Below are 26,688 nucleotides of genomic sequence, written 5' to 3' on the forward strand. Positions count from 1 at the left end.
AAAATAAGTACCTTGCACAAACTTTTTAAAAGTTATGGGTTATCATCATCCTCCTCCTATCACTGTCCATTGTTAATCCGATGTGGGGATTAATTTTGATCGAAGTGCCTCAGGCAATATCTCCTACATGGAATGAAAACACACAAACAAATTGACAGCACATAATCAAGAAGGATCTAACTCTAAAGATCTATTTCAATTCAATTCAAAGCAACGTTTATTTTCTCCCATTTCATTTTCCATAGTCAACAAAATACTGAAGTAATAAATTTCTATATACAAAATGACATTAGCATTTTTTTCTTCAAACATACATATTCATGTGTATTTATGTGTCATTTGTATTTGATACATTATCATTACTAGATTATCATTATTATTCCTAATACAGTACATGATATCATAATATATAGAAAATGTTTTTTAAAAACATAACAAGATTATACATAAACATGGTACAAGAGGGCTACATACATGCAACGTAAGCATGAACCTTGATGTGCTGGCAGCCCTCAGTTTAAAATAACATAACAAGTGAGAGAGCACCTTTTTTTTTTTTTTTCATTCGGTCAAAACTTCTCATACATTATGTAAACTAAAATGAAACACATGTATTTCAAATATATGATTATCATAATACAAAATGATGACAAATATAGTATGAGTAGAAACCGAGATTATGGATAAAAAACAAAGAAAAGGAGAGAGCGAGTTGCTATTAAAGAAAGATAGAAACAGACGTAGAACGCTGAGGCCATATTCATAACACTTATTAAGCTAGTTGATAACTGACTCTAGTGGCCAACTAAAATCTCTAATTATTAACTATGAAGTAGCTAACTACCTCAACTAGTTTGGAACTAGCCCTTGTGTGCCTTCTTGTGGCATAGACGTGGATGAAATAAATGGAAATTAAGTACATTGGTATAAAATTGGTTAATTTACATAATTATTCGTGTGCCCTGGACAGTTTTTTATATTTGTTTATGTCGAGTTGCCAACTATTAATTTGCCAACTGAATTGGTATTCACAAAAACTTTAATACTAAGAACCTTGCTAGCTTGGTTGCACCAAACTAGGGGATTTTAGTTGCTCACTATATAGAGAATTAATTCAGTGCTTTCCGGTAGAGCAGAATTGAGTATATGGGGATGAACGTGGAGACAACACACTATCAGGCTTATCTCAAAAGTTTTGCTTGCCAGAATATAAACAGCCACTGTTTGATGCCTTACCCTTTAATGCGTGCTTAGCATTCAAATAAAGAAATATTTACAGTCTCTTTCTCTACCTCATGTTATGTTTTCATTGCATTCCCCTGTTTTCTCCCTCCTATCTTATTCCTTAGTCGATCTCTCTCTTCTTCTCTAGCTGTTCTCAGTTCCCTTTTCTTTCTTCCCTTGTTTTGGAATAAATCTTTCTTACTTTTCTCTTCTCTCCTATTCGTTTTTTCTTCTTTCTATATTAGACGAGCTCTAGCTCTCTCTTTACCCTTCCCGTTTAGAATCTCTTCCAATTATATAAGATTCTGACCACTCTTGTCCCTCATTATTATTATCATTAACATCAACTTGTTGTTGTTGTCAAGATAATATGAAAACCTTGCTATGGGCGCTACCCTCCAAATAAAGAGGGCACTTGCCCCTTTAATTACCACCTTCCCTGAACCCGTCCCTGATTTCACTGGTCAGGGCCCGTATTCAATTCAACACTGTCTTGAATTGTGACAATGTTTTACTTAGCATTTATCCCAGCTAAGTATTCTACTTATGCCGAAAACTGAGTAAAGTCCTCAATTTTTTTTACTGATGAATTGAATCGTACACCGGTTCTGATCTTCTTGCATCGATCATTATTTAGGGGCTACTTTGTCGTTAAATTCCTTCTTGATTTTGTCTAAGAGATGGCTGTTACCAGGCTGCATCAGTTCGAGACCCGTGAAAGCCATGGCCTTAGCCTGAGCTAGCGTTGGCTTCTGAGCTTCGTCAGCACCTGAAAGACAAGACGATAATGCTATTAATAATAATAAAAAATAATGATGATGATAATAACAATGATGATAACATAAATGATAATAATGATGATGATAATGATAGTAATACATGTAATAACAACAATCAAAGTAATCATGATGATAATATTAAATTATGAAAATAATAATAACAACAATAATAATAATACAGATTAATACTACTAATACATAAAAATATTAGCTACATTCATATTGTGTACGCATCCATCCCAGGGGATGCTCGAGGCGTCTACAAGTAGTAGTTTTACCATGATTTGATGCCTCTTATGGGCAACATGCACTACCAATAATCTAAGTTCATGTTTTTATATTCAATTAATTAGGGCCATTTAACAAAATATACATGTTGAGCGTCCCCGCCCGCTTCCTTTTTGGGGCCTCCTCAGTGTTTTTTTTTAAAGAAAAAATAACATGAAAAACACTGCTAAAATGGATCTATTTCTGATTTTTTTTTTTAAATGCCGGCAGCCATCTTGAAAAGTAGACTGTCAGGGAAAAAGTACCGAGCGGCCATGTTGAGCGGCCATTTTGGAAAAAAAGGGGGGCCTCCTCCTTCCTATTTTTCAAAAAGACAGGACTCTAAACATGTTTTTTTTCTTTTATTTGGCGATTTTGGGGGAATATTACCTGTTGCAGTATTAAATTCCCTTGAGTGATTAGCAGCTTCAGTGCCTATGTAAAACAAGGGATGGATGCTTGGAACCACGTACGACACATCCCCCATATCGGTAGAGAACGTCACTTCACTGGTTGAGTAGTCGATGGAGAGATCCGTAAGCTGACGCTCGTACACTGACGCCAATGTATCGTTGGGGACCAAATTGGCGTAGTCGCTTCCAAAAGAGTACTTTACCTGTGCACACACAATGCAATAAACATCACTTTTTGGTGGTAAATGCTATATCTCTGCACTGATAATTTACACCAGGGCATCACTAGACATTTTTTTTTACTTTAAGGGGTGTCGTAATAAAGGTTTACCCCATCCCTGCTGATCAGTGGCGTACGCCGGATTTTTTCAGGGGGAGGGGGGGGGGGGTAAAATCGGGCCCGAAATTTCGCAACGACTCAGCTTTATTATTTTCCTCCCGAAAATTTGAAAATCGCGCCGGCCGAAAAGTCGCTCAGTGGGGGAGGGGGGGGGGTCTCGAAATTTGAAAATTTGACATTTGGTTCCGTTGGGGGGGGGGGTAAGGTCACCATTTTAGGTCAGCCATTGGCATAATTTTCTCTTTAAAAAAATATAAAAAAGGGGGGGGGGTTTCACAAAAAACATACACAAAAAATACACATAAACAAAACTCAAGGGGGTTAACCCCCCCCCCCTGCGTACGCGCCTGCTGGTGATACTAAAGTTAAATCACACTTTACTTCTATCCCTACATCTCTTATCTTTCCATTTTCTCTCTTTCTCACTTCTATTTTTGTTATTGATGGCTTAAAGCTACAGAAATCTCGATATAGCGTTGCGGAATTGGGCAATAATTTTGAAGCAATACTGAAATGTGATACTGTTAAAATGATTATTTTCTTCAATACTTAAAAAAAGGGTTGTTTCCCTTATCATCCTTACTTTTTTCTTAAGAGGGGAGAGAGGGGGTGTCATTTCGGCTTTGGATATGCTTAATACACTTTAAATCTTCCTCTTTAAGGACACATCATCTGCTACCATTTCACAGTGACAAGAGCTAGAGTATGTCGGTGTGTCTCGGGTATAAATCGGTTTTAGTTCGTGTATTATTGGCTTTCCTCGGATTTACCTCGCATCCCGTCGCTGTTGCTGCTCCCTTTGCGCACGCGCCGATCTTTTCCTTGAGTGTGGGCATGTCAACGCTGTCTACCGTTCTTAAATAGAAGCTCATCTGACATTCCTCGGGTATGATACTGAGAATGTCGCCAACCTTCATAATGATACCTGAAATGAGGGAGATATAAATGAGGAACCACTTTAATCATTATAAGATTAGTATTTGATAATACCAGTGTGTCCATCCAGTGATGATGTAATTAATCTGAAGGTTCAATAGACTTATCATGAACGACAGTTAAATACAGACTCTTTTCGGGATGATGTTGGCAATGGTATCGTAAGAAGATAACTACTTTTTTGCGAAATGTGTTAAAGTGAGATTTTCAATTATGTAGTCATAATAATAAAAAACAGAGGGGGTGTGGGTATTTATACACAGTACCCGCACAGAAGTTAAGAAGAATTTCCCAGTTAACTTACATCAATATCACCTATACCTTATTGGTGTTGTTGGATGAGCTTTAATTTAGCGGTGTTAATCTTTCGATTATAGAATTTTACTCCAAATTAAACATCCTTCATGGAGAATAATGCCAGCGTACCGCCTAGTCTTCTAAGAAGCCAATTTCACATTCAGCCACTTGTATTTTGAACCTGCATTTGTTTTCTTATCATAATAAGCGCAGGTCCCGGAGCAGGGTAAGCTGGGGGCTGCATCAACCCCTCGAAATTTTAGAAATTACCAATATCCGGGTAAACGCTACCCCGTTTTCAGGCAGTGAGGTGATCTGTTCGCATTGAGATCAAAACTACAATGTCAAAGGAATAAAGCGTCTATTTTGGGGCTAGCTTGCTTTTTGTCACCCACAAATTCCAAAAATTCAAAAGTCGACAAGCTTATTCGGAAAAAAGAGATCAACCACCTCTCAAAATGTGCTAATACGTCTATGCCAGGCGCGTGCGCAAGGGGTGGGGTGGGGGTGTTTGGGGGTTAAACCTCCCCTTTGGTTTTTTATGTGTATAACCCCCCCCCCCCCTTAAAAAAAAAAAATTAAAAAAATTAATCCCATGGCTGACCTAAAAAAGGTGACCTTACCCCTCCCCCAACGGAGCAAAATGTCAATGTTTCAAATTTCGAGACCAAAAAAAAAGGGAAAAAAAGGGTCCTCCTACCCCCCCCCCCCCCCCCCCCCCCCCCTCCCCTTGAAAAAAATCCTGCGTACGCGCCTGGTCTATGCTGTATACAATATTGATATTTCAACCTGATATTATTTCACATTTTACAGCGGGGACCCATAACAAACAGTGCCCCAACCCTGGTGATTTGCCCAACCCCCCCCCCCCCCCCCAATATTTAATAGCGAGTTTTCGCAACCGGCTATCTTTTGCGGGGTCGCACTCAGAGCGAAAATTTCCGCGTAGCGTCCAAACCTACGACGGTAGTCGGCCGTATTCAGTTAGCGTCGGGGGTCGAGCTAGTACGGGGTGGCGAGCTCATTTAAGTATCTCGTAGTCAGCACTTGCGTCGCCGTGCGAAACTAATGCTTACCATGGACCCTCCACTCTGGTTTCAGCTGTTGTCTCATGACAGAGATGTTTTGATAGCACATGACAGCCGCATCTAAAGCATTCACGCCCTCCCACGGGCATGACGATGCGTGTGATGCCAGACCAGTGAACGTTATATCCATCCTAGGATTTAAAAAAAGGTGGATTTGGTATACAGTGGCGAAGCGTCTGTCCTCTAAAAAAAAGGGCGGCGGTGAAATCAAAAGCTACGTAACTATGTTTGTCTTACTGTGACTGAATTTGGCTAAATCAACTTGTAAGACACAAAATAAAGGGTCCGGAAGGGTATACTAGAAATCGGACGGTTTAGAAGTTGCCGTTTAGATCCCCTCCCCAATCATAGTTTGAGGGCAAGTCATTTTCCCCATTACAATCAAATTTTGGTCGGACAGCACATTAATCTTATACGTATTAAAAAATGAGCCACTCGGACACACTCCTGTAATTCGATGCAATTGTTCAGTCCAAATTAACGTATCATGTGATATATAATACCTTTCAATGGGGAAGCACTGGGGCACCCAATATCCCTCCCACAACTTCACCCCCCCCCCCCCCCAAAAGGGGTATAACTGAGGAGTGCGGTAAACTAAATGTGATCTAAATGAAATACATGAAAATTAAACGGCACTACGTGAAATCGTCAATATGTTTTACTTTCATGGTACCGCACCATCCCTTTACTACTAAAGCTAGTTAATAAAAGCGCGATTAACACAATCCTAAGGACTTTCGAGAAATATTAAGGCAATTTCAGTTCCATCATAACTTTTGAAATTTGCGGATAAAACAATCACGTATTACGTAACCCAAACAAGCTTCTCTAGATATCTGGGATATACAGTACGATATTTTAAATTGCCCTCACGATAATTTCTCGAAAGTCTTTGCGAATGTGTTCCATATAAACAAATACAAATTAAATTAAATTAAACAAACTTTAAAAAAACTTACGTTGTACAAGACAGAATGACTGGTCGGGATACATTACGCGGGTAGGGATGTACCATCAGAGCGACATCTATTCCTTTAAATGCTCCTGCTTCAATCATTTTAATCTTCCCGCCTCCGCCCTCTTCGGCAGGGGTACCCATGACTGTGACCTGTGTTATGGTTGAATTGATTATACATGACAATTAAACTTGTTCAGAAGATAATTATAATATAATACCATGAAATAAATAATTTGCATAATGTCATCATTGTCATGAATATTCTCTTGCAAAAAGCCAATCACAGAAACTGTCTCATGAAAATGCCTCTGTGTAGAAAAGGTATATGAAAAAAGTGGGTCAAATCAAAGCGTGTCAGGTAGGTCAGTAAAAAGTGATACAGTGAATGGAAACACTTTTTTTTTTAAAGGTGCTGTTTCCCTTCTGAAATATTCTGTGACAAACAAAAAAACAAACGAAAAAACTATCACATATTATATTGGATGCCTTCTGTGATCGAAACTTTTGTTCCCGCTGGGGTCACAATTAAAGGAAACATTCTTCTATTGTTCTGAGTCATATTTTTGGCATTCGGGGGGGGGGGGAGCTGGATCTGCAAATGATTGTAGTTTTCAAAAAGGTAATCCTCCAAGTGTAAATTCCGTAGTGGTTGTGTGCTTTAATCCCCTCCCCCTAAAAAAAATGATATCTAAATATAGCATTGATGGTTGATTGGTTGATCGGTTGATTGATTGATTGGTTGATTGATTGATTGGTTGATTGATTGATTGATTGGTGGTTGATTGATTGATTGATTGGTGGTTGGTTGATTGATTGGTTGGTTGATTGATTGATTGATTGATTGATTGGTGGTTGATTGATTTGTTGATTGATTGATTGGTTGATTGATTGGTTGATTGATTGATTGATTGGTTGGTGGTTGATTGATTGGTTGGTTGATTGATTGGTTGATTGATTGATTGGTTGGTTGATTGATTAGCCATATAAATAGCATACCCTTCCTTTTGGTGCACCGGCCAGCTCGAGTGCGGCTTTGATCCCTAGCCCTGCGCCTGCTCCAGACTCAGCGATCAAGGGGTGTCCACAGGCGTGGTCAATCTCAGGAAGAGCATCGTACTCGCAGATAACACAAACATGGACACCACCATCGGTCCCATATGTAGCCTTAAATGCTGTCTCGAGATGGAAGTTCCTCGTGACCTTAAAAAGCAAACCAACGAACAAACATTGAATGTTACTTGATTTATTAACCGATTTACTGATTGGTTGATTGATCGATTGATTGTTTGGTTGGTTGGTTGATTGATTGGTTGATAAATGATTGATTGACCGATCGGATGTTTGATTGATAATTGATTGATTGACTGATCGGTTGTTTGATTGATCGACTAACTGATTGATTGGTTGGTTGATTAATTGGTAGGTTGAATGATTGAATGATTGGTTGGCTGAATGATTGATTGATTGCTTGATTGACTGATTGATTGATTGGTTAGTTGAATGATTGATTGGTTGGCTGAATGATTGATTGGTTGGTTGATTGAATGGTTGATTGGTTGATTGATTGATTGAATTTGTCATGTGTAAATACATTCAAATCTTGAAATATACAAGCTAAAAAAGAACGAAATACCTTGAAAATATCAAAGTTCCTCTGGGGTCTTAGGAATACTTTGATTAAAATCACAGGTATTATTATTTTTTTTTAAACAAAGTCCCTTATGATATTTATTATGATTTATTTATCAAATACGGACAATCTCCATTTAATTGGCGTAGCAAGTGTCCAGCCATTTAGGGGGCACGGCCCTTTACTAGATGAATGAAATATGAAAATGACAAGGCCAGCGATTTGGCGGAGGACTTGGCAGTGGGAGGGACATTTTCCTTCTGATCTCCTCCCTTTCCTATAGGATCTTTTCTTTCCCCATTTTGCCATTTTAAATTTCGATGAAAGACTACTACTCCTCAGGTCGTCATAGCTACGCCACTTTTAAGAAGATTAATCTCCAAAGTTTTTTGTTTTTCCCAAGGCTCATTTACCCGAATGTCTCTGTTTTTCTCCAAAGGTTCGATCGCTTCTTCAAAAAAGTTCGTTATATTCGAATGGTTTGTCATTCCAGAATATGCATATCAAAAATAGTCAGAATATTATTGTTATTATAGCAATCTAGAATCGTGGCTGAATATACCTCAAAGCCTTCCCGTTCGAGAAAGTCTGTCAGGCTAGCATGGCAATGGTGTTCCTCAAAGTTTAACTCTGGGTGAGTCCAGATGTCCTTGCTAAGTTCATGCAAGGCTGCAGCGGACTCATCTATCTTGGCTCCAGCTGCATCCTTAGACCGCCTTAAGAGGGCGTTGTCCTGATCACTCATGATTGCTGTCAGAGATGTATCCAGGAATGTGGAAAAGGGGTTTTACACTTCAGATTTCTTTTTCTGACGAGCGAAAAATAGAGGAAAAAGAAGAAAGAAGGGTCATTAGATTACTATCATAAATGTCCATAAAACAAATTTAATTCCCAAACAAAACTCAATATTCTGAGGGAAGCTTTTTTTACTCGTTAATTATCTTTCCCTATTCTAATCTCTAATCTTCTAATATTCTAATCGTCAGGTGCCTTTTGCATCGAAAATTTGCTTTTAAACTACTTAAAGAGCAGTCCAACGCTTGCAATATGTTTGTATGAGAGCAGAAAAATAAGAGAAACAGAATGACGGAGTTTTGAAATAAATCTGACCAATATTAAGGGATAAATGTTTGAAAAATGAGACGAATAAATCAATGCAAATCTTTGATTGTCTATTTGCTCAGTGAATTGTGACTTAAGCTACTCTCCCGTTTGTCGTGTACGTAAAACACTAGTTTTTTTTTTTTTTCTCGCCTCCTGTTTGTGCCCAACTCATATATTTTAGATATGTTTGAGTTGAAACAAATGGGAAAGTTTTCCGATGCCCACACGTATACAGATTACAACTTTCAAAAATCCATAACTTTTTTTTTTTTGTCCGATATCATTCAATCTTTCTCCAGTTTGCCTCTTTGATTTGTACTGCTTTCTTGTCAGAGTATTTGTCTGTTCATAAAAATTGTACGTGGATAATTATATCAATAGTGTATTACAACTTGTGAATGCTACGAAGGCTACATTATTCACAATTTACACATGCATTTGAACAAATTAAAAAGTTACAGTATAATTAAAACAAAAGATATATGAAATAAGACACTCTAATTAGACACAGAACATCAATAATACCGAAAATATAAATCTATGGAGATAATTCACCATATTAATCAGTCACAATACTTTGGTAAACAAATAAAACAGTCAACCTGTCAATTTAGAGGCCACTCAATGAAAACAGAGAAATTAAGTGGCCACTGTAGATTGATGGCCTTTCTAGACAAGTTCGACAGCACACATTGTCTTTCTCGGAATGCGTTTATGATCAATTTCGAAGGCAGAACGAGCGATTTGAAACGCTCATCGTAAACGCTCATCGTAATCGCAGTTCAACGGTGTACTGTTTATGCTCACTTCTCTGGCTCCTCCAGGCATGATTCTGGCTCTGCAGCTGGATGCGTAAACCCACACTGCGCGTTTACAAAATTGTGCGTTTATGCCTCCCCAGAATAACGATAACAATATTTAAAAAAAAAATTAAAAATAAAACTTTCTTAAATTACAAATTTCTAAGTTTTTTTATTTTTAATTAATGACCACTTTTGAACGCTGTCACCGGCCCCGAGTCTGTCTGATAGTCACGCACAAGTGAACATCATGTACACCCCCCTGATTTTGTTGGTTTTTGCCGACACCCATTATAAATGCACTTGCACTCTTACACGCACATGCACGCACCAAACACATAGTATTCATTTATACTGGTCGCAATACCACATTTTTAATCTTAATGGCTCTAAATGATATTCTGAATGATCAAGTTTATACACCCCAGAGTAAATATTATACTACTAGTGAATTTAATTCAAATTTTAATTCAACGAGACCCAATAATAACCTTCACTGTTTTAGTTTATTAAACATCAATGTTCGAAGCTTACAAAAGAATTTCGATAATTTTGAAGAATTTTTATCTATCCTAAACACATTTTCATTTTGTTTGATAGGACTTACCGAAACCTGGTTACACTCAACTTCTCCTCCAATATTCAACATTGAGAATTATGAATTTATTCATTCAGACCGTAAAAACGGAAAGGGAGGAGGAGTCGCTTGTTATACTCGTAATGATGTACAATTTAAAATAAGACATGATATTCAACTGGAAGGAATAGGAAAATTATTTTTAGAAATTATTGATGATAAACATAAGAATAGAATCGTTGGGGTAATGTACAGACCACCTAACAATGTAGCCGACACATTTTTTGATGAATTAGAATCATGCCTTGAATTTATTTCTAGAGAAAATAAAGATGTATATATTATGGGAGACTTAAATATCGATATATCCTTACCTTTTACCGTTCTTGGCCAACACTTCACTAATTTATTATCTTCATTTTTTTTTAAACCTCTCATTAATAAACCAACTAGGATTACAAACTTAACACATACTATGATTGATAATATTTTCTCAAACGTATTAGATAATAAACAGAATGGAATAATAAACTATGATATTTCAGACCATTTATCAATATTTACGATAGGTCCTAATGATAAACACCTACAAATTCCCAATAAAGAACATACAACACGACGTAAAGAAACCAAGCGTAATATTGAATCCTTAAAGATAGACTTGAGTCAAGAAGATTGGTATGATATTTATTTTGAAAGAGATGTGAACAGTTCATATGACAAATTTATAAACAAACTTCTTTGTCATTATAATAAAAATGTGCCCCTCTCAAGAATTAAGTCAAATAAAAAGAAAAATAAACGACCATGGATTACTTAAGGTATACTTAAATCAATATCTACCCGAATTCATTTATATAAAATCTCACTTCGATCACCTACAAATGAAAATCAAAATAAATATAAAAAGTACCGTAATAAATTGACTTCAATTATCACGCAAATTATACTATGGTAATAAAATTGAAAATAATAAAGATAATAATCGATCATTATGGCAAACAGTTAATGACATTTTGGGGAAGAAAAAGGATACTCCAAATAATATTGAATTTAATGATAATGGGCATCACATAGACCCAAATTATGTTGCTGAGGCATTCGATAAATACTTTACTAATATTGGACCGGATTTAGCTTCCAAAATAATCAATGAAAAGAATGATTTTTTTTCAAATACTTAAATAATAACGTTAATCAATCCTTATTTTTTTAATTCAACAAATATTCAAGAGATTTTAGAAATTGTTCGTTCTTTAAAGAGCAGTAAATCTAGTGGCTACAATGAACTAAGTGTATCTTTATTAAAACAAATAATTCACTTCATAGCTTCCCCGTTATCACATATCTTTAATTATCTCTTTCCCAAGGGGTTTTTCCCGACCCACTAAAAGTTGCAAAAATAATTCCGATATATAAAAAGGATGATCACTCTAAAGTTTCAAACTACCGACCAATCTCTTTACTACCAAGCATTTCAAAGATATTAGAGAAAATAGTATATAAACGATTATATTCTTTCTTAGATATCAATAACTTTTTAATTCCAAATCAATATGGATTTAGAAAGAACCACTCTACTGATTATGCTATTCTACAATTATGTGACAAAATAACTGATTTCCTTTCTAAAAAAGAACACACTGTAGGTGTTTTTATGGACTTATCAAAAGCATTCGATACCATGGACCATCGTATATTAATACATAAATTAAAAGCATATGGAGTTAGAGGGATTGAACTTTCTTGGTTTGAAGACTATTTGCGTAATAGACATCAATATGTTATGTTTAGATCTACAACATCTAATATTTCCACCATAGAATGCGGAGTACCACAAGGTTCCACATTAGGTCCCCTACTGTTTTTAGTATATATGAATGATATTGTTAATGCATCACCACTCCTAACATATGTTCTGTTCGCAGACGTAACCAACGTATTTTATTCGCATAAAGACTTAAACATTCTTATTACAACCCTCAATTTAGAACTAAATAAATTATCATCTTGGTTCAAATCCAATAAACTCTCTTTAAATATTAATAAGACTAATTGTATTTATTTCAAAAACATACACTCTAAACATGTACTTCATTATGATACTTTTATAGATAACATGCCCATAATTGAAAAAGAAGTTACAAAATTCTTAGGTGTAATGATTGATTCAAACCTAACTTGGAATAGTCATATTAACAACATTTGCATGCTAGTCTCGAGAAGCATAGGCATTTTATATAAATTAAAATATTATCTATCACAAAAGTCACTATTTATGCTTAACAATTCCTTCATTTTGTCATACATATCTTATTGTAACATAGTTTGGGGTAATAGTAGTAAGATGAAAATTATGTTAGTATATCGTCTCCAAAAGAAAGTACTTCGTCTTTGCACACATTCGCATTATTTAGCCCATACTGATCCAATATTTTGTAAACTAAAAACATTAAAAATCGCTGACATTCGCAGTTTTCAAACTGCAATCTTTATGTATAAATGTTGGATAAATACTATACCTTTGGCATTTCGAAATATTTTTGTTTACAATAGTGATATACATTCTTATCCCACACAACACTCATCCGATTTCCACTTAACAAACCCCAAAATTGTCCTAAAACAGCGCCATGTACCCCCCCCCCCCCCTTCCCGGCTGCTATCGACTCAAGCTTCCTTGCTTATGATAGTTGGCCTCTGCATTTATCTTGATTATTTTTACTTACCTCCATACTTTCAAGCTTTCAATTATGCATTTTTTTTTTATTTTATTTTGTGTGTATTAAGTTGTCACTCTTGATGTAAATCAATTATATTATATACTATTATTGTTATTTGAATGTTTTATATTTGATTTATCAATAAATGCAGAAACATCTGCTAAAAAAAAAAAAAAAAGAGAATCGCCGATCCAAAACGCACCTTTTTGTGAGTTTACGATCGCCGTTTTTCGGTGATTCTACCAAAATGAGAAAGGACGCAACAGTGTTTTGAACTAAACGCGTAACAAGTGCCTCATTCTGGCCAGAAAAAGTTGAGCATAAACGTACCCTCGATGGAGAGAAAACGCTCGACTACTATGGACAGGGTAGAGAGAGGTGGCCACTATTAAAGGCAGGTTTGACTGTATAATAGTTAGGTAGGCCTATTCACAGACAGCTCCAATAGGGAAATGGTGTTCACTTAAAAATAAAAAAACGGATTCCGATGTGGAATTCAATGCTGAAAACGATGGCACCCTGTTTTTTAATTTATTAATATCATTATTTATTTAATCATTAAATGGGGCTTATTTTTTCTTTCTAATGGATCCGTACGACATGGCAGAGATTGGGGAGGGGGTGGGGGCTGGCAGAGTCCCTGCCGGGGTTCTGGGTCGGAGCCGAATGACGCTCTCAAGTTTTAGCAATTATTCATAACCTTTAAGATGACCGTCTTGAGCGATGGAAAATCAGACTCTCTCCTAGGGACAATAATCAACAGCGGGTTGTCGTGGGAATCACTTCTATCTTTACTAATGGGGTCCATGGGGTATGCCTTAAAAATTAGGGCCCCTGGTGGGTAACTGCTGCAGGGATTAACTTACGTCGACTAGCAAATTCAGTCTCAACAAGACTATTGAGTTTGAAACGCACTTCTGGTCAAGAATGGTTAGAAGAATCTGCATAAGAAGGACTAATCCTTCACTGAATAGGGATTCTAGCAATACATTGTAAATGTGTAAATAATAAAAGTCCATGGAAGTGTTTGTTCTAGATTTTAACTGTATATAATACCCTCTTTCCAATTGTATACAGTCTTGAGAACCACGTTTATCTTTACAGATGGGGTGCATTAAAGAGCCTTTATCGGGAGTCAGGGGGCGGAGCCCCAGGAAGATCTTGATTTTTTTTTTTTAATTTAGGAAATTCAAAATAGTCGTCACGAGCGATAGAAATTGGTATTTCCTCCTTGAAAGTCACATAGCTCCTTTCATTTTATTTCAGAAATAATCTTTCTTTCTCTCTGAAAGAAAATTGTATAGACTTTTTTTTCGTATTGTTGTACCTTCGGCTGCTGACTTCTTAATATAGGTACATGTCGAGCCAACTCATCGGAAATTTAATTTAAGTTTCATATTATTATTCACAAAATACTATTTTTCGCCCCCTCCGATTTAGGGGTGTTTGCTAACCCTAACCCTAACCCTAACCCTAACCCTAACCCTAACCCTCTAAAATATTTTGTATTATGATCAAATCTTTCGAATGAACAAGGTGTGCTTAGTTTGTGTGGTAGTAGGAGGCAACTCAAAAACACATAGACTAAACATGATATTTGACTTTGGTAATCCGCTTAAAATGGCTAAGTTGTCTGACACTACATCAAAATTAATTCAGCCAATTTGACGTTCCGGCAAGTAGGCCTATAATCAATATTATGATTCTATTATCATGTGTTGTCCGCCGGTTTCCCTTTACAAACAAAAAATCAGTAGTCAGTATATATACTTACCTCAGTAGGCCTTTCATGGAGTCGCACCAAACAACATAATTTATATACATTTTATAATCCATTGAGCTTTTAATTCGAGACATGTTTAGCCTATAATATCAACATGCATACAATTGAAATATAAATCATGTGGTTAAACTCACCAAATAGTAGAGAGACGAATGGATGTGTGGAATATTAATAACAAGTAAGCTTCTACACAATCTACGTGATCTATGAGAAGTACGGTTTTATACACGCCTTATATACAACCAAGGGTGCGTTTAATCGATTTTCGAAGCTAGAGTCACAAACATGAATCACAAATCAAAACGCCGTTACAAAAAACAAGGTCACTGCGGTTTGCGTTCAAGCGATTTTTCATCAACGCTGATTCTAGCTCATTTCGAGCCCAGCCACTGCGCATCACACTGCGCAGTTGACCCAGGAAGTATAGGTCAACCTTGGCGCGCGCTTTTTTGGAATTGTTTACGGCCGACTGTCGACTGCTGTTTTGAGCATAGATCGCAATAATAAAACAAAGAATGAAAAGGTGATAGAAGGAAGAAACAAAGAATAACATCAGGAAAGACAGAAAGAGAAAGTGATAGAATGATTAAAACAAAGAATAACATAAGAGAAAGTGATAGAATGATTAAAACAAAGAATAACATAAGAGAAAGTGATGGAATGCTTAAAACAAAGAATTACATAAGAAAAGGCGATAGAAGGAAAAAACAAAGAATAACATAAGAATAGAAGGAAGAAACAAAAAATAACAAAAGAGAAAGTGATAGAATTATAAAAACAAGGAATAACATAAGAGAAGGTGATAGAAGGAAAAAACAAAGAATAACATAAGAATAGAGGGAAGAAACAAAGAATAACATAAGTAAAGACAGAAAGAGAAAGTCGATAGAATGCTTAAAACAAAGAATTACATAAGAAAAGGTGATAGAAGGAAAAAACAAAAAATAACATAAGAATAGAAGGAAGAAACAAAAACAAAAGAAAGTGATAGAATTATAAAAACAAAGAATAACATAAGAGAAGGTGATAGAAGGAAAAAACAAAGAATAACATAAGAATAGAAGGAAGAAACAAAGAATAACAAAAGGAAAGACTGAAAGAGAAATTGATGGAAGGAAAACAAGGAATAACATAACGGAACAGGCCACGATAAAGAGCATGGTATAGTGAACGCAATTGCAGGCGCGCGGTTTTTGCCCAAACCGGAACAGGCCACGATAGAATCATGATTAAGACTACGTTCGTTCAATCGAATTTTAGCGACCGCGAGTCTGCAGAATCATGATACAAAACGCATCTTTTACAGCGTTTCATGTTTGTGTTTTTAAACACGTTTATTTTTACGACCGACGCAAACATCGCTTGAACGAATTGCGTTTTGAACTAAACGTCTTTGAAAACCGTGATTCTAGGGTGAAAAAGTGTCGATTAAACGCACCTCAAGTGAGCCAACGAGGTCACTGTGACAGGTGGCTATCTCATTAACTCAGCTCTCATTTAACATGAGAAAACATAATGGGGGACCAACAGGCACCGATTGGGGAAGTTTTAGAGGGAGCAAGTAGCTACAAGTAGGACAGTGTGCCTTTAAAGACTTATATAGCTGGTGAATCATATCCGAACAATATTAATCTTTTTTTCGGGTTATTATCCCCCGCCCCCCCCCCCCCCCTTTCAGGCACATGAGAGCAACTTTCCCACTGGAATTTGTGGAGGAGAATATTAATACTATTACAAGATATGATCGGCTTATAAATACCTTCGAATGCTGGAACCCTTGCAATTCAAAGTAGTTTCAGTACCTCCGTGAGGTGAGCACAAACAAAATCTTTCAACTGTGTAAATAGTAATGTAAACCGTTTTATAGCATAATTATCAAGGGGGGGAACGATGTCAAGTGGCATAATCACACCTCCTCCCCGCATGCAAACCACTTAAACTTGGTTTCCTTTTCAGAAAGATTTGGATGAGAACATGCACATATAACTAAAAAAAAGAAAAAGAAAGAAAAAACTAAACTGAATTAGCTGTACTTGTATTGTTAAGATTTGTTTAGATTGACACCCCACCCCCCCCCTCCCCCCGGCAAGAGAATCCTGGACCCGCCTATAGCTGATAAAAAGCCTTTATCTAAGGGCGCGTTCATGTTTGATTTTGAAGGTAGAATGAGCGATCTGAAACGCTCATCGTAAACGCTCATCGTGATCGCAGTTCCACGCAGTTCATGCTTACTTCTCTGGCTCATCCAGGCAATTCTCCTTGTGTGGCCTTAATTGGTCTTCCAGCTGGATTCGCAAACCTTCACTGTGCATGCTACGTAGACCCACTAGAGGTCAGTGCGTTGACCCCATTTAAACGCGTTTACAAATTGTAAACGCATCTTTTTGTGAGTTTACGATCGGCGATCGTGATCGCCGTTTTTCGGTGGTTCTACAAAAGTAAGCATGAACGCAACCGTCTTTTAAACTAAACGCGTAACAGACGCCTGATTCTGGCCAGAAAAAGTGAAGCATGAACACGCCCTAAATAGCCCAGTAAATATGAACCCATATCACGTATGCCTTCTGGCAGGATATCCAGGAATTAGATAATTGCTATGTTATTTCCCTTGACTAGCTCTGTGCAAGCGGTCTATCGGACATGCATCCAGGCACGCGGTTCTGTATAACATATTTGTTTAGGTTGCGGGGGGGGGGGGGCTTGCCAGCGTTTCTTGCATTTATGTTATACACGTGCCACCCTAAAATTAATTTTCAATCAATAATTTCGGGGGGGGGGGGGACTTGAAAAACATTTTTTGTAAATGGGAGCTTAATTGAGCCCCCTCCCCGGCCCGAGCCCACCCCCTAGAATCGCTGCTGCTCATTATTCTTGTATAATGTAGACATGGATCTATACCTAACGTTTTTAAAAGAATTGAGAATATTGAGTTCTGCATGGTTAAGGGGGGGTGTCAGCTTTCTCATTTTGTTAATGCTATACTTTTGAAACTTATTTCCCCTATTAAATTATCGGTATGTTATATGTCATGTATTTCAGCAATATAATTATGTGCAATATTAACTGTCATGATGATTGGCATAGCGGGATCTTCCATTCATTCCTATTTTGATATTGCATGTACTATTATTCTTCTTCTCACTCCCTCATCCCTTTCCTCTATTCGAAATTGCTACTTTTCAAATTTCCTTTTCTCTTCTTCACTTCTGGTCTTTCCTCTCTATTTTTATTTCACCCCCATTCACTCTCTCTCAGCTCTGTGTCTGTCTGTCTCTCTCTCTCTCTCTATTTGCTTACTCTGCCTCTTCCTCTTTCTCCCTTCCTCTCTTCTTCCTCCTCTCTGTTTCTCTCTCTCTCACTTTCTGTCTCTCTCTCCTCCTCTCCACCTCTTTCTCTTCTGATGATGTTTTACAGTACAACATTCTTTAATTATCTGCTATTCTTACTGTGACCAATAATAAGGAATTCCATTGTTTTCATGTGCAATATGTTTATACATTATACTATACTCATATCACACTTGTGACTAGCACACCGCCAAGACTCCAATTTTAATACTTGTTAATACTTTTAATACTCACTATACCTTCTGAATGGAATTTGTATTGCATTTTATCACAATTTGTCCAATGTTACAGTTAATTGAATTCACGTATCTGTATACATTTGTATTCGTTTTGATATAAACATTTATTCATTTTTGCCAGCAATATTTCATATCTTGTATTTTTTTAAATCTTTTTTTTTGTTTTGTTTTTTTGTTACTACTTTAATGTTTTGATTTAAACATTTATTCATTGTTATATATTTGTTCTCATTTGTTATGTTATCTTTATATATATGTACATATTTTTGAATGCTTTTTATATGATTGTATGTTTGATGTAAACTTGCGTTTTTAGTCTTTGGACTTTTTAACAAGTCATGAATAAGACCTTTTTTGAACTTGAACTTGAACCTGAACCTATATCTATATTGGCATCAGTATGCATGCACTGACCAGAAGCATTTCTTATGACGGGATTATGGAGATTGGGGATGGATCGCAACTTCTACCTGTGAACGCTTTGTAGAAGATGGAGTGGTGTCTCCGGCTAGCCTCCGTAAAGGTGTGTTCACTGTTGGCGCCCTCGACAACCCGAGCTCAACCACTCCTAAAACATCATATCATGGGACTGGAATCAGCCTTTTACAGTTGCCTACCAAGGCCAAACCTGGTGAGAGCAGAGCACCTGTTGTGATACCACCTTCTGGAAATGAAAAGCTTACTCTTCCTGATAGCTACGCCTTTGAAACAGCCATAGCATCGAAGAAAACTGCTGTTGCTGCCAGAAAATGAAGTGTTTCCAGTCGAGAGGTGCATAGATGCGACCAGAGCAGGGGAACACAGCTGAGACACTTCTAGAGACAAAAGAACTCATCAGTGGAGATACTATTTCATGGGCTGCCTATCATGCCTCTAATCAACTTCCGGTAGAAGACCCTCCAGCACAATGCATGTGCACTCCTTCTTCTGTTTTATGAGGAATCTGCAACTCCAGCTATGATTAAGCATGGCATGGATGTCGAGAGGCAAGCTGGTGAATTTCTGAACCCAGGACAAATCCCAGTCTCTACATTTGACCAGCCTCTGTTTGCCCTGGCAAAGTTTGTACAGTGGAAATGGCCAGACACCCATGGTGAGAGAGTGCATGTGGTTATGCTAGGTGGTCTGCACACAGAAATAGCAATATGGAATACACTTGGGGATGTCTTAGAAAGTTCTGGCTGGACTACAGCCCTCACAGAGGCAGAGGTAGCGTCATCTGGCACGGCCGATTCGTATCTGAAGGAGCACACCTAACTCAAACTAATCGCGCCGACCAAATCACTCTCTTGACTCTGCACGAACTTCAGAGTGAGGCTTTCATGCTCAGCGAGGGCCCTAAAGATGAAGAGTTTTTCACGGCTTGGAGAAACATCATGCAGAAGAGAAGTCCTACTTTCATGGACTGGGACCTGATCATGAGATATGAAACCCTCATTCTTATCTTCATCAGGGCTCACAGAGAGAATAATTGTCCTTTGTATGTTGAAGTATTGGAGGAACTCCAATACTTCTTTGCCTTGGATCATGTGAACTTCTCACGGTGGATGACAGTCCACATCAAAGATATGAAGTCCTTGCCCGACACTATCAAGGATGAGCTTGAGGATTGTTCTCACTGGGTCCTTTTCCAAGACAAGTAACACATGTTCTGCAATCCCGTTTGATCAAGTCTCATGAGCAGGAGAACAAGTTTGTGAAAGGTTCTGGTGGAGCGGTTGGACTCACAGAAAACCCTGTGGCTTAACGACGATGAATGCTTTCGGGGCCAGAGATGTCCAGACTGCTTAAGCAATACTGATGATAACACAGAGATTCAGAGATAACACACATCATCATGAGCAGGGTCTCTCAACACAGACACCTTCCAGCGACAGGTTGTCAGCCTCTCCGATACCTTCAGACGAATAGGCAATCCCTTCTTGGATGATTTATTAGATCGAGTAACTCTTGACAGTCGCAACTGCGCGGATGAATCAATGGTAGTCGCATTGCACACATTGGAATATACGGGCAGTATTACAAGAACTTTGTCAAGAATAATTATGCTTGATGTGCGCAGCCACTCCATCCATGACCCAATCAAGAGGAATCTCTAGCACTATTCACCACTTTACTTTGGAATAGGTGCTAGAAAGCATACTGCGCATATGATTTTGTTCATTTTATTTCTTTTTGTGAAATAAAATCTGATAGACCTGAACCCTCCCCCCCCCCGCATTCATAAAAAGAAATCTGGAGTCCGCCTTTTATTGGAGGTTGACTAAAAAAAAAATTTAAATAGCTGATTTCATAGAAAGGAATTATACAAAATAACAGTTAAACTTGTATTTGTAATTGTATCACAGTCTAAGCAGGTATAATAACACATAACACTAATACCTGGACAGTGGCGTACGCAGGATTTTTTCAAGGGGGGGGGGGGGGAGGTAGTCCAAAAAAAATCGCAACGACTCAGCCAGCCGAAAAGTCGCTCAGTGGGGGGGGGGGGGGGGGGGGGGGGGGGGGGGGGGGTAAGCGGACACTTTTTTTTTTTTTTTGGTCTTGAAATTTGAAAATTTGACATTTTGTTCCGTTGGGGGGGGGGGTAAGGTCACCTTTCTTAGGTCAGCCATGGGGGTAATTTTTTTATTATTTTTTTAATAATTAAAAAAAAATAAAAATAAAAAATCCAAAGGGGGGTTTTAGGGATTTTTTAGGGGGGTTTACACACATAAAATTACCAAAGGGGGTTTTAACCCCCCAAACACCCCCCCCCCCCCCCTGCGTACGCGCCTGTACCTGGATTACATTTGCCCACCGGGCGCCGTACGATAAATTGGTCTACGATTTTTCGTTCGATTTCGGGGGCATCGAAGGGGGCTACGGGCTACGATGTTTGTGTTTACATTATCTACGAGCACCGTGCCATTTCTTGTATTGGCCCCCGGGGGTAGGCAGGGAAAATCCGTACAGAGGCTGCTCGGAGATTGTACGGAAATCGTGCAATTTCAGTGCAGTAGCCGTGCAGCCCCCGCACGGAAATCATACCGAGCCCGTACGGCTTCCGTACAGAGGATGCGCCGAGAAGGCGCGGTGACCGTACAGCCGCCGTGCTGTTTTTTAGAGTTTTTTTTGCCACCATGTTCACCGAACAATCGTGCGTTTGCTGTGCGATCAGCGCGAGGCCTCCTCGCGATGCCCGTGCAGGGATTGTGTACGGGCTACAGGAATACAAATTTCAAATTTGTATAACTATCCGCGAAACAAAATCGTAAAGGCTGCGGAGCCCGTGAATCCTTACGAAAATCTCACTTTTGCGCGCAGTTGCCATTCATTTATGCCTAGGTCACATTTGCTCTACAGCTGGATACGGCAGCCGTACGCCCCCAACATCGACAGATACGTGCGGTGGCCGCAGAGAGTCTGCGGTGGCCTCAAGGTCACCCCAGGGCGGATCCTTATCTTTACAAGCCGTACGGTTCGCCGTGTGATTATAAAGCGCAATTATAATATGATTATAATTATGAAATTGGCCGTAGATGTTTTAGACCGCATGGACGCCGCGGCAAATGTGACCTAGGCATTACACATTAATTTGAAAAACGTGGTTTACCGCCCTATATCTTCATTTGTGGAAACTACCAGCGTGATGCCAGTGTAACATCCATGCGAGAACAACTTAATCTCCCAACACTTGAAGAAAGAAGAAAACGGGCACGTTTGTCAATGTTCTACAAGATAGCAAATAACAAAATTGCGATACCAATACCGGAGTACATCAAACCGAGGCAGCGCACTACAAGGAGGAGTCAACAACAACGATATATGAGACTAGGCTCTTCAATGGACTCTTACAAATTTAGTTATTTCCCCAGGACACTTAAGGACTGGGACGAGCTACCTCAAATCATCGTTGAACTGCCCTCTTTGGAGCAGTTCAAGGTGGCTCTTGAAACAATTTAGTTCCTTTTTCAGGAACTGTACCGCATAGAGCTGTATAATTATACAACTCTATGCTTTATCCTCATCTAGATGCTGAACAGGCGTTGATGAGTATCACCATAGAAGTAGAAGTAGAAGCGACATACATGGAGCATATAGGCTAATTAACGAGCAAAATAACAAAGTGCCTACTGTGGATACTTTATTAATGACGTAACAAACACTACGCCACTACATGCGCGTTGCCTAAACAACAGTACCGCGTTATCAAAAAGGTGTCACGCGCATTTGCCAGGTGCGCGCACATACTAGACGTACGTGGCCCAGGCACAGCACGCCAATAAACAAAAGAAACAAGGCGGGAAATGTTAAGGTTAAGGTTAAGGTGCTAAACCGCCGGGATGAGCTGGGTTTCTAAGTGGGAAGAAGTCTCGAATTAAAGACGAATAAGTTAACGCCCTTACCCAGAGCCTTTCATCCCTTTCCCTCTTCATATTAATATTATTAAGATGGTAACTGTTTCCAGCAGAAAATAGCATGGCAACGGATAAGGCGTAGGATCTAGAAAGAAGCTTAACTTACCAACATTCAAGATGGTGATTGTGTTTGCAACAGTCGTCTTCACTGGTTCCATCGTCAAGGGAACGCGTGATCGCATGGGACGTCTCTTTGCAAAATCGTGAGTTTTTACATTTTAACGTTTCATTGACATTTAATAATTTGATCGTTGACGAAACATTATTCTGTATGATTTGTATCAAATTCACACCAGGGTCACAGTAACGGATGCCTTTCAAACCAAGCCCAATGACTTATGGGCATGGTGGTGTGGTTGTTCAATAATTCGCGCATGACCTAAATAAATTCACCCACATTCCCATATTTCATAACTTCTACTTCTACGACGATACTCAGCAGGATCCATAAGTCAGGATGTAGTGCTGAGGAATAAACTATCTAGTTCTTGGTCTAGATGCTGGATGGAAGCGCTCCCTTGAAGCCCTCCAGTGAAGTAGTGTCAAGGGTGATCTTCGAAAGTGCATTCCACTCATAGATCTATAGGCAGCATTGGTGTTGAAGAAGAGGGCGGCAGCGGTTGGCGGCGTGCAGAGCCATCTATTTATAAAATAATCAGTAAAGTTTCAAACAAAATTCTGATACACAAAATGGAAGGGAAATCTGCAGATAGCTAGTGACGAAACTTTCTTTCAAATTTGATCTGAAAGTAGACGATAACGATTATTATTGGCCAAAAATAATCGATAAAAATAACTAATCTAGATCTAGACTAGTCTATAAAAAGTTAGAAATCATGAATCAAATATCACATTAATAATATTTATAAAAAAGAAAGTGCGCAAACTGTGGACATGCCATCACTCACAGATCTTAAACGTTATGAAAGCCTTGTACTTTGAAGTGGAAAATTCTGCTTCTGTTTTCAAAATATATATCACGTCTTTTCGCTTTTATTAAAACGTGAATTGTTTTTTAGTAGGCCTAGGTCTACGATGCAGTCTTAGACATTTGTAGGCTAGCAATCTATTTCAAATTTGGCGTTATTTTAGCCACAGTATTTATTGCAAATGTGATGCTCTGTGCATGATCTTCTGAAGATGTAAACATCGCCCTCTGTCGGATAATGGGAGTGGTACTCATGAATTGGGCACTGAATTCTCACCTAGATCAGGTATTTCCTGTACCTGTAGTAGAAGTAGTAGTCTACGAAGACCGCATTTGTTGTTTACCTTGAAAACGGTTTCTCATTGAAACATGTACTAAATGAACCTGTCTACAAAGACCACCTGTCTACGACGACCACTTTTTGTGTTTCGCTTGGGCGGTCGCTATAGACAAGTTTGACTGTAGTAGTATACCCAGACGTTATTTGTCCGAACAGGTTGACAATACAAGCAGTTTATTTAAAACGCTTCATGAATTGAAGAGGTTTACGAGCAATATTTAGTTTAAAGCCCCTCTGCAGTACTACTCGCGCCCTCTTTATAGCAAACAGTGCCTTATCGGTGACCATAGGTCCCCCATGATCCTCTTTTTTTAATGTTAATTGAGAGCTTATTTCATGAGAAAGCCACCTATCAGTGACCATGCAGGGAGGTATAATCCTTCATGGCCAAACTAGTGCGGTGGGGCTAGGACGAATATGCATGATGGCTTTAGTGTTTTCTGATGAATATTTTTTGTTCAACCGAAGGCAAAGGAGAAAAGTGTCTGGACACCCAACCACTCTTCATATACTAGGAGTTGTAGTTGTAGATTACATTGGATGATTTGCTTAGCACAAGGCTTACCTGCCAATAGGTATATTGGTTGTGTTACCTTACGAATCTGTTGAGTACAAAAAAAAAATCCAATGATTAGAGCTATAGGTGCCTCACTAAAGCATGTCTGTGTCTGGGGTTGAGCTGTAGATGAAAGACCCCCTCCCTCCGCCATTCATAATTTATGTCGGTACGGTAAATGAAAGAGAAATAAACTTTTGGGAGGATTGTTTATACCAGTGAAGGAAACTGTCTAAAAAGAAATGTTTCACCTCTTTCTTTAGACCGTGCATCACAAAGTATATAAAGAAATGCTTGGATATAAATAGCCTATTTACCGAGACCGTTGAGAGCTTAACGTTAAATTCTAATTGGTGGAAAATCCATAATAAAACTAAGATGATCGATTGATATCACCTGTTTATTTATATGCTTAACTTCGGCCCCTTTGGCTTTACTGTGATTTTAAGCTTAATCGGGTCATTATTAAAAAAAAAAAAAACTTATTTTGGTCCGATTTTATTCCTTCAAATTGTCACCAACATATTTCTCTATTTTTCATAAGTTACTAATATATCAAAGGACATTCACGTTTTATGCTCGATACTTTCAGTGCAACAATGTAATGTTTACATATGCATATTGTGCATAAGCCAACATAAAAACTGGAGAAATATTTAGTAGGAGAAGTTTGGTAAATTGGGACAAACAATAAGGTTTTGAATCTTTTGAAAGTATACATCACGAAGAACGGGTGTATCGTCAAATCGCTAATTGGTCGTTTGACGTTGTAGTCGAGCAGCTGTGTAACAAAGTGAAACATAATTTCCTGATAACTTTCAGTATTCAAATAAATGGCAAAGTTTTCCTGAAATTTGGAAAGACACCATTTGAGATTCTCATTGTGATCTCTGTCCAAACCGTGTAAACCTCTTTAAAAAAAAAGATTTCTTCAAATTTTTACGAGCCTGTTTATTCCCCCTTTGCTCCTGGCAGTTGATGCAATTTGTTGTGAAGATATTGAAAGTCACAAAACCGTGCATCATGTTTCAATTCTTCTCATTACAGAATCAAAACAGATCAAGATTCAAATAGCAACGGAAGTGCAATATCAGGAGAACCCCACGATACGAGCAAGGACTCACCCTATGATAGAACCCCCATACCCCATGCCCTTGTCAATCAACCCAGGAAGTGCAAGACGACCCGAACAAGATGTTTTCAAAGCTATTCTTCGGACGACTTCTTCACCTCCGCAGAGGACACTCTCGCCGTCAAGGACCACCGTGACCAAGAAGACGCAAGCGAAGAACGGAAAGATTCAAAGGGAGGAAGACATAAAACCACCACATCAGCGACGGTAGAAGCAGATCACGGCAAGGATGAAACGATCCATATCAGAGACAAGGTCCCGAGGTCAGGTACGCCGGAACATAAGGACACATTTGAAACGAGGGTATCGGACGAAGGGAAACCAACGACCCTATCATTTCAGGGATATACCTCTCAGAGGAGCCAACTCAGGCATCGACGGAAACGACTGAAGACGCTAAAGGTGGAGCTCGAAGAAGCTGGGATGCTCACTAATGAAGATGGAGAAACCCAAATCAAAGCGGAACACGAACCACAGCTGGAAGAGAGTTCACTACAGCGCAGTTGCGATGGTACCAACACGGAAATGCGATGCAAAAATGTATATAGAGATCAAACGAGTGAATTACATACAGTTCACAGTGAAATCATTGCAGGAGAGAATGGCACCTTAGGCAACTCGCAAAGCTCTCGTGATGCCTCCTCGATGGTGACTGGAAAATTGGAAGAACAATCACCACCGAGTGAAGAACATAGCAAAGGTTACTCAAATGAGGATGCGAATGATAAGATTGTTAATGCATTCGAAGGAGAAAATGACGGAGTATCTAAAGATGCCGGCACTGATAGTCATACGGCTGACGGTGACGAGGCACATCTTCCACG

The 26,688-nt window shown here is 38.5% G+C and overlaps 1 protein-coding gene across 1 annotated transcript; it reads right to left on the reverse strand.

Annotated features, from left to right (window-relative positions):
- Nucleotides 1–563: 563 nt before the first annotated feature.
- On the reverse strand, nucleotides 564–15,187 carry LOC584527 (peptidase M20 domain-containing protein 2). Its single transcript, XM_784387.5, has 8 exons — nucleotides 15,057–15,187; nucleotides 8,498–8,743; nucleotides 7,302–7,505; nucleotides 6,307–6,455; nucleotides 5,333–5,475; nucleotides 3,794–3,948; nucleotides 2,661–2,886; nucleotides 564–1,993 (listed from the first exon to the last, which is right to left on the reverse strand). The coding sequence occupies exons 2-8, from the start codon at nucleotides 8,678–8,680 to the stop codon at nucleotides 1,854–1,856; spliced, it is 1,200 nt and encodes a 399-aa protein (XP_789480.4). The 5' UTR covers nucleotides 8,681–8,743; nucleotides 15,057–15,187; the 3' UTR covers nucleotides 564–1,853.
- Between the last annotated feature and the right edge of the window lie 11,501 nt (nucleotides 15,188–26,688).

This window comes from Strongylocentrotus purpuratus, unplaced genomic scaffold (genome assembly GCF_000002235.5).
Source record: "Strongylocentrotus purpuratus isolate Spur 01 unplaced genomic scaffold, Spur_5.0 spur5_scaffold_21, whole genome shotgun sequence".
Lineage (NCBI taxonomy): Eukaryota > Metazoa > Echinodermata > Echinoidea > Camarodonta > Strongylocentrotidae > Strongylocentrotus > Strongylocentrotus purpuratus.